This window comes from Podarcis raffonei, chromosome 8 (assembly GCF_027172205.1).
Source record: "Podarcis raffonei isolate rPodRaf1 chromosome 8, rPodRaf1.pri, whole genome shotgun sequence".
NCBI lineage: Eukaryota > Metazoa > Chordata > Lepidosauria > Squamata > Lacertidae > Podarcis > Podarcis raffonei.
In genome coordinates this window covers 74,847,167-74,863,583 of record NC_070609.1, presented here as the reverse complement: position 1 = coordinate 74,863,583, position 16,417 = coordinate 74,847,167, and the positions used below count along the sequence as shown (strand labels likewise).

The 16,417-nt window shown below is 46.1% G+C and overlaps 1 protein-coding gene across 2 annotated transcripts in view; it reads right to left on the bottom strand.

Moving 5' to 3' along the window:
• The window catches only part of TMEM201 (transmembrane protein 201), a 43,905-nt gene that overhangs the window by 6,297 nt on the left and 21,191 nt on the right, over positions 1-16,417 (bottom strand). For both annotated transcript variants that reach the window (XM_053400886.1, XM_053400887.1), the window contains exons 6-7: positions 16,197-16,400; positions 2,297-2,520 (exon numbers count right to left, since the gene is read on the bottom strand). In XM_053400886.1, the coding sequence (XP_053256861.1) occupies positions 2,297-2,520; positions 16,197-16,400 (428 nt within the window). The remainder of the gene's footprint in view (positions 1-2,296; positions 2,521-16,196; positions 16,401-16,417) is intronic.

The window sequence follows — 16,417 nt, the reverse complement described above, 5'->3', positions numbered from 1 at the left end:
CATAATTAAATACAATATACTCCCACAGAGACTATCTTAAAGGTAAAGGTAAAGGTACCCCTGCCCGTACGGGCCAGCCTTGACAGACTCTAGGGTTGTGCGCTTATCTCACTCTAGAGGCCGGAAGCCAGCGCTGTCCGCAGACACTTCCGGGTCACGTGGCCAGCGTGACGAAGCTGCTCTGGCGAGCCAGCACCAGCGCAGCACACGGAAATGCCGTTTTCCTTCCCGCTATAAAGCGGTACCTATTTATCTACTTGTACTTAAGGGTGCTTTCGAACTGCTAGGTGGGCAGGAGCTGGAACTGAACGACGGGAGCTCACCCCGCCACGGGGATTTGAACCGCCGACCATGAGATCGGCAAGTCCTAGGCGCTGCGGTTTACCCACAGCGCCACCCGCGTCCCCTAGAGACTATCTTATACTGCGTTTAAAACCAAAATCGCATTTGAATAGAACCAGCTTGTCGGGAGGCTAGTCCTAGTCTTTATAATCCTGTACCTTCTTCCAGAAGGCAGAAGCTGAAAGAGATAATTTTCGGGGTGCACACTATCCTGCACTATCTCTGCAGCTTTCTTATGGCACCTGGAAGCATAGATTTGAACCAAGGTAGGGAGAGTGCACCCAATTATTCTCTCTGCAGTCTTTACAACCCTGGACAACATTGTTTTTCCCCTGACCGTGTTTTTCCCCAAACCACACACACAGACCATAAGTTAATGCATTCTCAACAGTACAGTTCCCAATGGCCTATGCCCCTTCCCACTAAAGGAAAGTAAGAGTCCGGATAGGGCTGGCTCAAAAGCCCATCTAAGATCCCATCTCCCACATGGCCAGAAAGCCCTAAATCAGGGTCGGAAGGCACCTGACACTTTGTCTCCCCAGTTCCTAGTGCTGAGGTAGACTGTGCCTGAAAATGGAAGTTCAACTTAGATGACATAGCTGTTCTGCAGACCCCACCCAATGAAGTTGGGGCTTTCCAGACAGGAATGAGATGACCGTATTGATTTTCTGCAGAGGGTGGTTGTGCAGTCTAAATATATATACATCTTGAGAGATGTCGCGTCAAGCCAGGAGGAAGAAAGTTAAACAGAGCAGCCGTGAAAAGGAATCCCATCAAGCCACCAGTTTCCGAAAAACATTGCGAGCGCCTCTCATTCCGTAAAACGCCTCTCATTTCTCCCTCGGTCCACCCCCAGCTCCCTCCTACCATCTTTCTCCTAAATCCCCTTTGCTCAAAGGATCCTTCTGTTTCCCTTCTCCGACTTGCAGCCCTGAAGCTTGTCCCAAGATGCCAGGAAATGTCACAGAATTACAGAATGGTAGATTTGGAAGAGACCATGTGGATCATCTGGTCCAACCCCTTGCAATGCGGGAACCACAGCTAAAGAGCATGTCGAAGGTGCCCATCCCTTTATGGATCTGCATCTGTACTGTCTTGCACCAAGCAGATGTCTTCTGACATACGTCTGCAGCTGGATCAGTCCTGTGGCAACAAGGCCTCCGTAGTCAGTTATCACTTGGCCTAACTGGCCTTACACAGAGCAGTAAGTTATCACTTAGCTAGTAGGGCAAGTTCAAGGTGCTGGTGCACAAACCCCTTATACAGCTCAGGACAAGGATACCCGAAAGATCCTCTCACTCCTTTACAGTGGTACCTCGGGTTAAGACCTTAATTCGTTCTGGAGGTCCGTTCTTAACCTGAAACTGTTCTTAACCTGAAGCACCGCTTTAGCTAATGGGGCCTCCTGCTGCTGCTGCACCACTGGAGCATGATTTCTGTTCTCATCCTGAAGCAAAGTTCTTAACCTGAAGCACTATTTCTGGGTTAGCAGAATTTGTAACCTGAAGCGTATGTAACGCGAGGTACCACTGTATATGCCTAGCCGATGACAAAACTCTGCAGGTGAGGGTGTCCTGCAGATACCACCTTATGAGGAGTCCCATTCTGCACAAAGTAGGAAGCAGACCTTTAGTGTGGAGGCTGCTGCCATCTGGAATCCCTTCCCCTTGAATCTTAGGCAAGTGCCATCTCTTGGCGCCTAAGAAAAACCTTCCCTTTCTTCCAGAAAGGTTTTTAAGGTGGAAGATCTTTCCCGGTTTGCATCTGTCTTGGAACTGCTTTTAAAGATTTTTTTGGGGGCAATGTTTTACTAATTTTTGCAGCTGTTGTTAATGATCTGCGAGGGCAGCTTTGGGCTCGACTTCCATCACTGGAAAAGTGGGGTGCAAGTGCAAAATCAAATAAAGAAATGCTTTGGCTTGTGGCTATTGCCTTGCCTCTTTTATGATCTTACCGGTTCGGGCCAGAGAAGGGATGGTGCCCAGAGATAGGGCCCGGTTCAGCCTTCCAGGGAGAGAGGAAGAGGAAGTCCGGCGCGGTGAGCGGAAGAGCGTCTGGCTGGTCAGCGGAAGCATGCTGGGAGGAGTTGGGATGAAGATGGAGGGAGAAGAAGGAGGCGACGGAAAGCCAAGATCAACGCCGTACGGAAACGGAGAGAAACCATCCCCAGAGAGGTACCTGCGGACGAGAGACCCGAAAGGGCAATTCACTTGGTAGGCTCAGCCCACTGCAAAACCATTTTCACAGAGCAGTTTAGCACACAGTTGAAATTACTGCCATTTCAGGGTATTATCAGCACACAGAGACAGTATTCTGAAGAACTACGGCCATAATCCAACAAAGGTATCCTCGGCGCAGGTTCAATGAAACTGATGACCTGAAGTCAGCTATGCCTAATGACTTCAATGGGTCTACTCTTGAGTAGGGACACACTCACAGCATACTCGGTCCAGTATAACTGAAGGAGCGTCTCCACCCCCATCGTTCTGCCCGGACACTGAGGTCCAGCTCCGAGGGCCTTCTGGTGGTTCCCTCACTGCGAGAGGCCAAGTTACAGGGAACCAGGCAGAGGGCCTTCTCGGTAGTGGCGCCCGCCCTGTGGAACGCCCTCCCATCAGATGTCAAAGCGATAAACAACTACCTGACATTCAGAAGACATCTGAAGGCAGCCCTGTTCAGGGAAGTTTTTAATATGTGACAATTTAGTGTATTTTTCATCTTTGTTGGAAGCCGCCCAGATGGGCGGGGTACAAATAAATAATAATAATAATAATAATAATTATTATTATTATTATTATTATTATTATACTATTTAAAGCTGCATGGCACCACTTTAAACAGCCGTGGCTTCCCCCAAAAGAATCCTGGGAGCTGTAGCTTGTTAAGGGTGCTGAGAGGTGTTAGGATATACTGCAATTCCCCGCCCAGAGTTACAGTTCCCAGAGCTCCCTGGGATTGAGTGTGAAGCCACTCTGTGGTGGGTGAATAAGGGGTCTCACTTACCAACTCTCAGCACACACAACTAACGATAGCTCCCAGAATTCTGTGGGAGAAGCCAGGACTGTTTTAAGTGGTAACATGATGCTTTATATATAGGGTTTGAACACAGTATAGGTGGAGTAGGGCCTACAAGTCTGTCAGCGACAGTGGAAGCTTCAGGATACAACCCCAGGTACTGTAGTTCTACAGAGTAAGAGAAGTCAGATCAGACACTCATGCAGAGACACAACAGGAAGCCTCTTTTTTGGGTGGTGCTTTCAGCTCCTAGGACCCTTTAATCCAAGGATGGAGAGCCTGTGAGGCTGGGGCTGATGTCCTTTAGATGGTTTTCACCACCATCATTAAGTCTTTTAATCGTAAAGGGTTTTAAAAGCTCGTCAGAGTGACCTTTCATAAATTGTTATGTCAATGCTGGGTGGTAGGTCTGATGAGAAGCTGAGATGATTAACGGCTTGCCCAAGACCACCTTGTTAAATTCTAACAAGAGATTTCTTGATTCACAACTCAAGCATTTAGCAACACCAGACCACAAAGAATCATGAGAGTTAGAAGGGACCACGAGAGTCCCCCTGCAATGTAGGAATCTTTCACCCAATGTGACTCAAACCCATGACCCTGAGATTAGAGTCTCATTTTCTTACCGACAGCTATCCCGCCGTGCTGTCGCACACTTATGAAAATGGTTTGTAAAGGTGTAGAAGACAATGTTCCCAATACTGGGATCTGGAAATTTCATTTAAAGAAACCAGATCAACACACTTAGAGGGTAAAACCTATTGGGATATTTACCTGTGTTGCACCATGCATGCCCTACTCCTATGTTAAGATCAATGCCCCTGTTAAGACCTGCCCCAGCTGCGTTGAATGGTTTGGCAACAACTAGAGATTGGGAGAAAGAGGTTTAAATGTCAACACTCTCCACGCTGCTGAAAATATCAACAGAAAAGCTGCCCGATTCTAGTCTGAGATGACTAAAAAATCTCTATCTTGCATTCTTTTAAAAGAGAGGAACATGTTGCATGTTTTTCCTAATACAGATTTATTATAGAGGCCCTAACTTCCAGAAGACTAAATTATTAAAATGCACATGCATGCACACACAAGGTTCTAGTCCTCATTATTTTGTTTTTCAAAGCTTTTAAAGTTCTTGCCCCTACACACATACATCCCCACAGTGAATGAAAGGATAATTCCTCCTCCTCTTGCCCTGATCAAAAAGTGGTTAAATAACTGGGAGAGCAGCTACTTGCAATCCTGGGGGTGGGGTGGAATATAATGGTTGATCCACAACAGGGTTGGAAGAGAAAACGATCCCTATTGATTTCAAGAGGCCAACAGCACCTGAGACAAAGTTCTAGCTGGGGTGGAAAGGGAAAAGTTGCCATAGTGGGGTTGAAATTCAGCAAAACCACACTGAGGAGGCATTGTTGCAGGTGAGATTATTTGCCTATTAATATTTTGGGAACTGAGCCTGTGCCAACAAATCTAAGAATGTGCACACACACACCCCGCAATTCTACAGAGGACAGTCAACAAAAATATAAAAAGTAGAAACAATGGCTATTGCCCTGCCTCCAATGTCAGTGTGCCCCTGGATATCAGTTGCTGGGGATCACAAGTGGGGAAGAGATCCTGTTGCACTCAGGACCTGCTTTCAGGCTTCCCATTTGGGCCATTGGCCTGATCCAGCAACCAGGCTCCTCTTATGTTCTCAAAGTACCCTGTCATCTCTATATAGGGCTCAGCAAGTGCAGCACACGCAATGGGTTCCGGGTTCAATTTCTGGCAAACGTTGCCTGGGAGAGGTGCTCTGCCTGAAACCCTGGAGAGCTACTTCCAGTCTGTGAGGACAATACTGAGCTAGATGGAATCAAAATAAGGCGATTTCCTGTGTCCCTACACCTTCAGGGAAGGTCCACAGCTCAGGGGTAGAAAACTTGCTTTGCCTTCACAAGGTACTAGGTTCAGTCTTCTGCACAAACTCCTGCTTAAAACCCTGGAGAGTAGATAGCGGTCCATGAAGATGTTACTGAGCTAGCAATGGACTGATGCTCTGACTTAGCATAAGGCAGTTTCTTACGTTCTTGTACATGTGCATGCAGTATAAAAACAAGCCAAATCATTTGTAAAGGGTTGATACAGGTAACTGAAAGCCCTCCATCACCTACCTTGTCTTTGGTGATCTCAATCATCCATCCATCCATCTATCCAAATCCCAGGAGAGAACTACACCCATGTCCTGCAGTGTGTGCATTTCTTATGCCACAGTTCCTCCTAAAATCTTGGTGGGTCGTGGCTGCTCATCGTAAGATTCCCCCTTCCCATTAATTAAAGCTTCGTGGTTACAAGGCAAAATGGCTATGACGACACGGCATTTTTCTTGTGCTCTTCAGCTGAAAAAGGCTCCCAAATACCCATGACAAGACAGCCCTTGTGCCCCTCAGGCTCACAATCTAAGAGACATGGCACAAAAGGAAAAGCGACCTAGGCGTGAAGAGGAAAAAAAGGGAGCCTAGGCACTGATGTTGTCTCAGTTGTGTCAGCAGCAGCTAAAAATGTGTTAAAACCTAGTCAAAAATCCCAGAGCTGAACAGAGACATCGAGCAAAAGTTTTAGGACATAAAGAACTACTCTAGGAATTTTGCAGGAGAAGATTCTTGGCCAGAAACGTTGCAAATGTTGGAAGCCAAAAACCAGGAAAAACTCCACTCTGCCATGAAGCTCACTGGGTGATCTTAGGCTCCTTGCATCCTTCCTACCTCGCACAGTTGTTGGGAAGATAAAATGGAGAGGTGCGGCAGAAGAACCACCATTTATAGGACTGAACCATGGGGATTGAAAAGCAGTTGGGGAATTTCATCAGAATGGCTTCAAAAATAAAGCCATTACCTGCTGCTACATATCAAAAGGCTGTGTGCCAAAGAGGACTTAAAGTAATTTTATTGATTCCCCCCCCCCCCCGAAACAAAATCCAAGGGTTCTTTTCATGTATGAAAAGCATTTGACTTCACATACGTGGTTTATAGAAGGGTGCACCTCTGCAAATAGACGGTGACAGTAAAGTTAAAATACTGTTGAAAACTACAAGCAAATGCTCATTTACTTTGAAGTAAGTCACGCTGAATTCAATAGGATTTGCTTACCAGAAAACCTAAACAGAACTGGGTTGCCTCTATTTGTGCGTACTTGACATCAGTTCCAGCGCGGATGGTAGCTCGATCTTATCAGGACTTTAAAAAGAGAGATGAGAGCTGCCTCATATATTTTTAACAAATGCACTTTTAAATGCTGCAAAATGCTCTCCTTCTCCCCCTCCCTACTCGCCAACTTGCAAGACTCTTATGACCTGCTTTGCATTCCAATTCCGGCATCATGGATAGGCCAGTTATCAGGGCTCATCTGCATGCCTCGCAGCCATTGGCTAAGATGATCCTGGAAGGGAGGGCGGGGGGGGGGGCGCCATTCAAAGCTTTAGAACATAGAAAGCAGCCCAGACTGTCTCCTGCTGCTGGATGCAGAACAGAAACTTTTATGGCAATAAGAGGTGGATTCCACCCCCCCTTCAGAAAGAATGCAGGAGACACCTTATAAATCTTGAGGCATGGGGAAGCAAGGTTGTGGAAGCCATCACCTGTTGGGATTTCACAGGAGAGAATTTGGATCATGGAGGCTGGGAAAAAGTAAATTAAGTGTGCAGAAGATTTTCTCTCTGGCCTTGAAAAAACTGCAAAAAACACCCCAAGATTCTCAGATTCTGTGAGCCCCTCATTCAAAGAAGGCGAAAGTGAAGTGTTTGTTAATGCCAGCCATGGATATTGGGCTGTGGGAGGATGCTTTAGTTGGGATTGCAGCGGGTTGGACTAGATGACCCTTGGGGTCCCTTCCAACTCTTCAATTCTATGATTCGGTTGGCAGGATCATGGCCCTTCTCTTGCACACAAAAACACTCACCCTTTGGCAGACCTAGGTTTTGCAATGAGAGCTCCTCTTTCTGTGTCTCATCCATGAGGTGCTGCAGAACAGCCTCTGCAATCCAGGGGCCCTCCAGATGTTTGGGTACTAGAAGCTCCCATCAGCCACAGGTGGCTGATGGGAGTTGTAGTCCAAAGCATCCAGAAGGCACCAGGTAGGCGAAGGATTGCAGCAGAACCACAGTCCTCCTTATTTAGCATGCTGTGTGCAGGATGCTTTGAAGGGCAGAGAAGACAGTATACGAACATTTTTAAAGATGCAAGCATTGCCCTGAGTCACCTCTTCCACCAGCCAGGAATCTGTAACGGCAGCTAAGCTTGGGAAGGGTGCTTGAGAAGGCAGAATACCACAAGAAGGGCAAGGTGGGTGGAATAAGAGGCAAGGACTAGCCAAAGCACATGTTGCAGTGACCCACAGAAGGCCGTGGGCTCAGCAACAGAGCTACAGACATTTGGTTGAAGCAGGTCTCAGATTCATTGCTAGGTAAACGGATCTCTCGGGGGAATCTTGAGCTTTTGGGCCTGGGAGGTTGTTTCTGGATACAACAGTTTGTTCTTTTAAAGGGTGGAATATCTAGTACCAAGAAAAGACTTTTAACAAAACGTTAAGTTTTAAGGAGCAAATTGAAGTATGCCGCTAAAAAGGGGGGAAAATAAGCCAAATCATCAGTAATGCAGATGCTAATTCTTCTCTGAAGGATGGAGCTGGATAGCTCAGTTGGTTAGATCGTGGTGCTGATAATGCCAAGGCTGTAGTTTCGATCCCCGTATGGGACAACTGCATATTCCTGCACTGCAGGGGTTGGACAAGATAATCCTCAGGGTCCCTTAAAACTTCACAATTCTACGGTTCTATGAATATACAAAAAGGAGGTGGTCTTGGGCAGCCTCTGAGGGGTTGAGGGATCCCTCAGGCTTCTTGGTCAAAAAAGACTCCTTTCAAATTCCAACTTTGGAACAAGCTGGGGAGACCTTCAAACCCGAGATCAGATGGAATGAGCAGAGATGGAAAGAGGCAAATCTTTGGCTTCACTAGCCTTAAGTCCTCTGTCCTAGGACAGCTGGGGCAAATCCAAAAGACTGATGTTTTGTGGAAGTGGAACTTGTACCCATTCCAAACTCCCTTCAGCTCAGTCCTAGCAACACAGAAGTTACACCAGAAAAAAAGGTGGAAGAAGTCAAACTTTATTTTAAAAGCTTTCCCCCACCCTTCTGCCAGGCTTGGGCCAGCTCAGCTGCCAGTAGCTCCACTCCTGAACAGAGTTTGGAACAGGCATAAAATAGACCAGCATAATTTACCTCGACGCAGATTACGCTGGCTTCCTATTGTTTGGCTTGCTCTCTGTTACTAGTCCTCATGGTGCATTTGGGGCCGGGTTTCAAGATTTATTGATTTTGTACTACAATTTCTCTGTTGGCGATTAGAACAAATTGCCCCACCTGCAGTACTGCAGCCAAGAAAAAGAACCCCTTTAAAGCATGCTTGAACGCAGCAACACAAAACTGCCAAGGAGTGGGAGCAGTGAAAGTAAGTCAACAAACAAAAAAAGAAGGATGTGGAGTCAAAAGCGCTTTTTGAAAAGGTGTACGGCTAAGGAGCCCTTTATTTTTCAAAACTTGGCAGTTCAAGTAGTGTTTACAACAATGATAAGTGTGTTACTAAACAATGAGGCACAGTTATGCTACATAAAATATGAGATTTTTTTAAAAGCTTAGTAATAATAGTAATAATAATAATAATAATAATAATAATAGTAATAATAATAATAATAATAATAATAATAATAATAATAAAAATAAATAAAGACACATCAAGTTGATCATGGGACAGTGTACAGTGCTGAGGTATATGCTATGTGCTCACAAATCTTCTGGGTTTGCAGAGGAAGGGGAGAAAAGGAGAGCTAAACTCACACTGAAGGGGACGCATGCACCTTGAGGCACGAATCAGTGTGGGCAGCAGAATTGCACCTTTTTCGCCCAAAGGGAATCCGGACCAAATTGAGAAAAGGGAAGGAAGAAGAGAAAGACCACCCCCCAGCACCTGACCGAGGTGTGGAAACTTTGGATGAATGGAAGTATTGTGAGTTTATCTCCCCATTCCAAATCATGCAAAAAATGTCTCTGGATGACAGATGACGCAGGAACACTCCAATACCACTCACCCGGAGTCTTCATTAAGTCACTTATGTAACACGGAGAGTGTCCATTTTACATTTTCTCATGTGCAAGCCTCCTCACTCTTCCTTTTGTGCAAGCCACGATTTGATCAGTAAGTGCAGACCCTTTGGTCCTCCAGATATTGTTGTGACTACAGATGTAGTTAGGAACTACAACTCCCCATTCTTCCAGGCCACTGACCATACTTGCTGGTCCAGCTGATGGGGAGTTGGGAGTCTAGCTACATCTGGAGGGCCTAAGGGGAAAAACCCACACCTGACCTTTGCCCACAGTTATCTGGCCGAGATAACTATGTACCTTTGAAGCAAACCGAGCTGTGAAAAACAACTTCAAGCCATGGCTTAAAATATCCTTGGCTTGCGTTGAAGCGGGTAACCACGGTTTCCTGGTTCGAAAGGAAAAATAAAACCAGGAAACTGTGGCTAGTAAGAGGCTTCCAACTGTGGTTTTGCAGCAAAAGAGAGGAGTGAAGAGGAAGAGAGCCTGGTCAAAGAGCTTTGGCATATCTTGACTTAATAAGCCGAGATATGGATTGTTTGAACGCTGCCACCTTCTTGGTCAGGGCCACCATGCAGCAGGTTGCCATGCCCTTCCCAGCAGCTACCAGGAAATCAGAACCTTCCAGTACGATGGCTCAGATCCACTTGGCAAGTATAACTCAAGGAAGCCTGTTTTTCAGTTGTTTTCCTGCAACATCCACAATGTATTAAAGAGCAACTTTTAATGCACGAACACACGCACACGCACACACACAGAGGTTTTAGGGATGGGGAACCTGTGGCCCTCTTGATGGTGTTGGACTCCAACTCCCATCAGCCCCAGCAAGCACGGCCAATGGTTGAAAGCGATGGGAGCTGAAGTCCAACACCACCTGGTAGGTCTACAGCTTTCCCATAACCTCTTTTAGGGTCAAACAGAGGTTCGTGGATGCATTCTCATTTTTAAAAAGAGAATCTGATCACAGCAGTGAGGGGCTCCAATCCAGAATCATGTGGCACAGGAGGAGGAGAGTATTAATTCTTCCTCCTTGTGCTGTTCTCCTGATGAAACCCTCTGCTGCCCCCTCCCCAGCTGCTGCTCGCCATGGTAACAAAGGCACATTTATGTCTTTGCTACTGCAGAATGTCTTTCTTTGGTGTGGGGTAAGGCTGGGGGAGAGATAAATAGCTCCCACACTCCGTGCCACAGTCCCAGGTCCATATCAGAACCCCACTTGCCTACCGGAAAGGAATTTCGAAAGAGACTGGGATGCATTCACACATATCCACCACAAGGTGTCATTTGGTATTGCTTTGATAGTGTTCCTAGTGATAGGGCTAGCAGTCCTCCAAACCAGGCAGAGCCATTTTTCTGAATGCATATGCTCCTGTAAATATATCCTCAAAAAACAAGGATGACAGGTGCCTTCTGTCACTCAACCTGCACTGGGGAGCCAGGCAGGAAGGAGCTGGAGTGATGTTGCTGTCCTACGTGAGGCAATGGCACCTAATTTGCATAAGGACCTGCCCAGTGGAGCAAGTGGGAGAGGCAACCCATTCAAGGATCCCCTCCTCTCTTTAGGCAAAGTGACAGAATGGTAGAGTTGGGAGGAATCCCGAAGGGTCATCTAGTCCAACCCCCCGCAATGCAGATGTCACAGCTACATTAAACAGGGCTGCTTTCCAAGGGTATGAAACACACTAGAAGGCCTGAGCCAGCCCATAGCTCACATTTCACGTTTCCATTGAAGTTGAGACCATACTAGAACTCCCCTGCTGAGGTTACTCAGAAGGCTGCAACACATGTTAGCAGCAAGCACACATTAAGACCACAAAAAGCATGTGGCTAGCATGCCCTTTTCAGCCTTAGGTCTTCTCATCTTAGTGATGGATTGCAGGGTGCTCTTTGTAGGATCAGTTTGGGCACTGTGCCAGTCATAGGCCAGGGAGCTTGATGATGGTTTAGCAGGACTCTGAATAGACACTTTGCAATGTCCTGGCAGCCCAGAACTGAAAACCATGATTTGCCATAGCTCAATGGTAGGGAATCTGCTTTGCATGCAGAAGGTCCCATGTTCAATCCCTGGCATTCTCAGGCAGGACTGGGAAGGTTCTCTGTCTGAGACCCTGGAGAGCTGCTGCCAGTCAGTGTAGACAAAACCAAGCAAGATGGATCCAGGGTCTGACTCTGTATAAGGCAGCTTCCTTTGCAATTACTGAAATAAAAATGCACACACCGGGGTCCCCATTGCATCATAAAGGTAAAGGGACCCCAGACCATTAGGTCCAGTCGCGGACGACTGGGGTTGCAGTGCTCATCTCGCTTTACTGGCCAAGGCAGCAGGCATACAGCTTCCGGGTCATGTGGCCAGCATGACTAAGCCGCTTCTGGCGAGCCAGAGCAGTGCACGGAAACACCGTTTACCTTCCTGCTGGAGCGGTACCTATTTATCTACTTGCACTTTGACGTGCTTTCGAATTGCTAGGTTGGCAGGAGCAGGGACTGAGCAACGGGAGCTCATTCCGTCGCGGGGATTCGAACAGCCGACCTTCTGATCAGCAAGTCCTAGGCTCTGTGGTTTAGACCACAGTGCCACCCGCGTCCATCATAGAACCTAGCAAATTTCACAGAAGACAGATTGACATTCACACATATACACCCTTCAGAACTAGACACTGTTCCTTCAAAGGAAGGTTTTATCAAACATTATTTTTTTCAGGGGGAACAAGGCAATAATGGCTACACTTTTCCTTACCGTAAGTAGTACGTACAGAAGGAAAAACTCTTTATATGACACGCCCCCCCCATTCCCCTTTAACCTACCTTCTATTTTTGTGACTTTAAAAAAGAGCTTTTAAAAGGAAGGAAGCTATTTGCCTCTGTTAAATACGCTTTTAATATAATAATATTAGAGAATAAATAATCACGTTGGCTAATGAGGCTAAATTCAATCGCCAGCCTTCATGCAATGGCAAAAGAAATAAAAAAAAAGTCTCGTGTTTGCAAAAGCAGGCTATTAAAAAAACAACCAACAACAATCAAAGTTAAAGCAGTTTTTAAAACGCAAAAAGCAAAGGGAAGCACCATCAGTCCATTGAGCCACACACACACACTTTTGGAAAGAAGGGAGAGAAAGAGGGTAGAGATAGAGGATAATGTGTTTAGGGTAAAGTATAATAGCAGCCCCCACCCCAACCACAGACATGAAAAAAGAGGAACATGCAAAGGTTTAGTGAACAGCAATAAAGAATAAAATTCATCATGCTAGGGATAATAGCTTGAGCTATTCAGGCTGCCTGAAAGATCTATTTCCCTATACAAACCTGCCCAGTGCTAAGATACTCAGGTGAGCGCCTTCTCTCAGACCCATCAGCATCAGAAGGGGGGGGGGGAGCCTTTTCTGTGGCTGCTTCCACAATGCGGAATTCCCTCCCAAGAGAGGTTAGCCTGGTTCCTTTGTTATCCTTCTGCTGTCAGGCTAAGACCTTCCTTTCGAAGCTAAGTGCAGAGGATGCTGACCTCTATGCTGCTGTCAGGGCTAACTAGATTTTAGTGCATGGTTCTAAAAGTGTTCTGATGTATTTTGATTATTGTTTTTCAATAGTGGAAGACAAGCTTCCCTCTAGGATGGCCACTCCAACCTATTACCCCTTCTTCCCTTGCAACACGAAGCCATGGAGAATGGTGTTAGGTCTCATGCAATCACAGCACAGCTGGCGTGAAGAAGCCTGAACTGTCTCCTGCCTCAATGAATGGTGTGCGTATATCACAGAATATTTTCTATAATCCCCTGCAGCCAGCCACAGACAAACGAGATTGCTCAGAAAACAAATTTCAGATTTGGAACAAGTCTGGAAATCTCTGCCTTAAGCGTCTTCCGTGGCAGGTAAACAACACACCTGAGTTCTGTGGCAGATAAAAAGGGGAAAGCTGCGTGAGTGTTCCTTCAAGGGAGAAAGCTAAAATATTATAAATAGAAAGACTATAAAAGGTGTGCAGGGCCTTCCCACTCAAGCTGTGAACCAATCTGGTAATAAACAATCACGAATACGACATTAAAGGTCATCAGTCTATCGAGGGCGTGGGCAAAGGCAACAGCCGGTCCACAATTAAAAATAAGAACCCTGGAAGGTTTTCGGAACAAGCACTGCAGCAACTTCATACAGAGTTGCAATGGGCACCTTCCTAGCTTTCAGCATAGGCCGACGATGCACCTCTTCACCCTGGCCTCTGACATCAGACACTATTTAGAAGAAATATAGCAATTGAAGCATCAAATGGCACTTCAGACAAGTTTGCCCTGGTGGGATGCAGGTAGTCACTGAAACTACACATCTATTATAGTGACAGAACAAACCAGAATCCTTACATTCTAATAGCAAATGAAGGCCTTCTGAGCACTGTATCCTCAAAGCTCTGTAGCCACCACCTTTAGGAATAGCATCACTTATCAGAGCAACTGATGGGAAGGAGGAAGCTGAAATAGTCTGCTGTAAGAATTTAAAACTTCTGTTCTGTTAGTTGCTGCAACAAATATATATTTAAGGTCCACACTATCTTTCCAACTGTGAATTATTTCAACCAATTTCAATCTTCTTCTTTTTTTAAAAAACTGTTTTGACACCACCTGGGACCTTACGGTGAAGAAATCAAATAACAATGATAATAAACAGCCCCAGCGATCCTTCTCCATTGTCTTACAGGATTAGGAACATCACTGCTTTAGCAGGAAAAGCTGCCAAGAGACAACTCAGAGGGTCACAGGAGTGCTCAATGATGTAGCTTTGCTAAAGGCAAACAGCAGAGGGCTGATCAAGCCCTAGGATTGGGTGGGTGCCACAGGGACTCTGCCCCTGGGGGTTTGTGTGTGACGTGTGCTGCAAAGTATAGTTTTTTTAAAAGCAAGGTTATGTTTAAAAATGCCAGTGCAGAACCGGCACTGATCCAGGTGCCACATAATACCTGTTCTGTATTTGCAAGAAACTCATCTTTTAGTGTAGCAGCACCCACTTTGGAATTCCTTGCCTACTGACACCAAAGAAATGCCTTCGCTGCAGTCTTTTCAGCACTCGTTAAGCATGTTTCTGTTTAGAGAAGCCTACCTAGACATGTAGATTGCTGACAGGTGTTTAATCTGCTTTTAGCTTATCACTGATTATTTCATAGGAGGTTTTAAATAGTTTTAACTCTTTTTACCTTTTTGTAAACTGTTTTGAGCCTTTTTATTTTTTTACAATCAAGGGGTGTATAAATGTTATGAAATAAAAATATATATATTTTAAAAAAAGAATGACGTTCAACTCCATACCAGCAAATAAGGCAAAGATTATGTTCAATAAAGAGACGCAGGGGGAGAGATGAGACTGATGGGGCTTCCAGTGAATGGAAGAGACTCGGCCAGGTGCCCTATTGTTTGAGCACTGAATTCCTGGCAGACATCATTATAGACGGGACTGAGAAGGAGAAAGGAAGGGTTCTTGGCTCATTTCGGCTGGCTCAGCGTACAGGAAGCTGCCAACATCACTGCGCCCTTTCCCCTTTTAAAAATCAGCATCAGAGTGTGGCTGATGTCACCATCTTTGACGGAACGACAAGCATCCTGATCCACTTTGGATCCCAGGATGGCTGGAACTAAGGCTTAAGGGCGGGGATTTGGGGGGGGGGGAGACTGGGGGGGGAGGCTAAAGTGGCCATACATTAAACAAAGGTTAGCACAACACAACTTGAACTGAAATCAAGAGAGGGTGTTTTTTGCTGTTGCTAATTAATTAACCCCCCCCCATTATTTCAGAAATTTAAAAGACACAAGCAGCAACATGCTGTTAACAGAGGATAAACTGAGAATAAGGAAGTTAGGGGGAGTCCAGCTTAGAGCCACTTCAAGTCCACTCCACTATTTATGTAGTATTGTTATAAAAAAATGTACGTCAGTATAAAAATTAGAAACCCCAGAACACACACACACACAAAATGTAAGCAGACCTAATCCCTTAAAGCACTCCTACACTATACATTTAAACTAGTTTCAATCAAGTTGGAACCATCACAGCTCCCAACTAAAGAAGGGAATCCTGGGAAATACAGTTCAGTTCTAAAAGGTCGCCAACTACTGATTCTCAACACTCGCAAAATCCTTAAAAAGAAAATGCATGTGCACACAAAATTCTTGGGAGTACTGAGGAAAGACGCAACAGCAAAACCCATTTCAAACTGGTTTAGAGTCTGCAGCATTGACTGTAAGTTGAGATAACACATGGGGATTCTCACTGTGAATAACTGGTGGTACACACACCACCAAAAAAAAAGGGAGGGGGAAAGAGAGCCTTCCCACCGCCAAACGAAAACAAAAACCAAGATGGAAGACGTGTTATGGGGCAATTCACAAAGAGCGGGGCAATTCACGGAGTGTGGTTTGTTTTGGAAGCGTCTGGGGTTTAGATGGAGGAGGATGAAGGAGTACTGGAGCAACTGGGAGAGGTCTGCAATTGTGCTACAGCCAGCTGGGAGAAGGAAGATGCTTCACAGTTTCTTAAAGGTATAATAAGAAAGGAGGGAAGAAAGTGTGTGGGGGAGGGAAGCAACCTAAAACAAAATTAAAAGGGGTCAGGGAGGAAGAGAGAGAGGAAGGGAGAGAAAAGAGAAGCGCCAGCGGCAGTGAATTTGAAGGCTTGGATTTTTCAGGGTATCTGTCCCACCCCCGACAGTCACTGTTCTGGCTCTGACCTTCGGGGCCGGGGTCTCCGCTGGCCCGTTGGTTTCCGGGTGGCCACAGCAGCCGCAAAGCCCACCAGGCAGCACAGTGAGGTGGTGCCGAACTTGGCTGTGTCGAGCCAGCTGGGGGTGTCTGCCTGCAGGTAGCGCTCCACCAAGTGGAAGCCCATCACCAGGAGCCACAGGACAGAGGCGAAGGCGTCGATCCGGCGAAGCCTGAAACATGGGGGGGG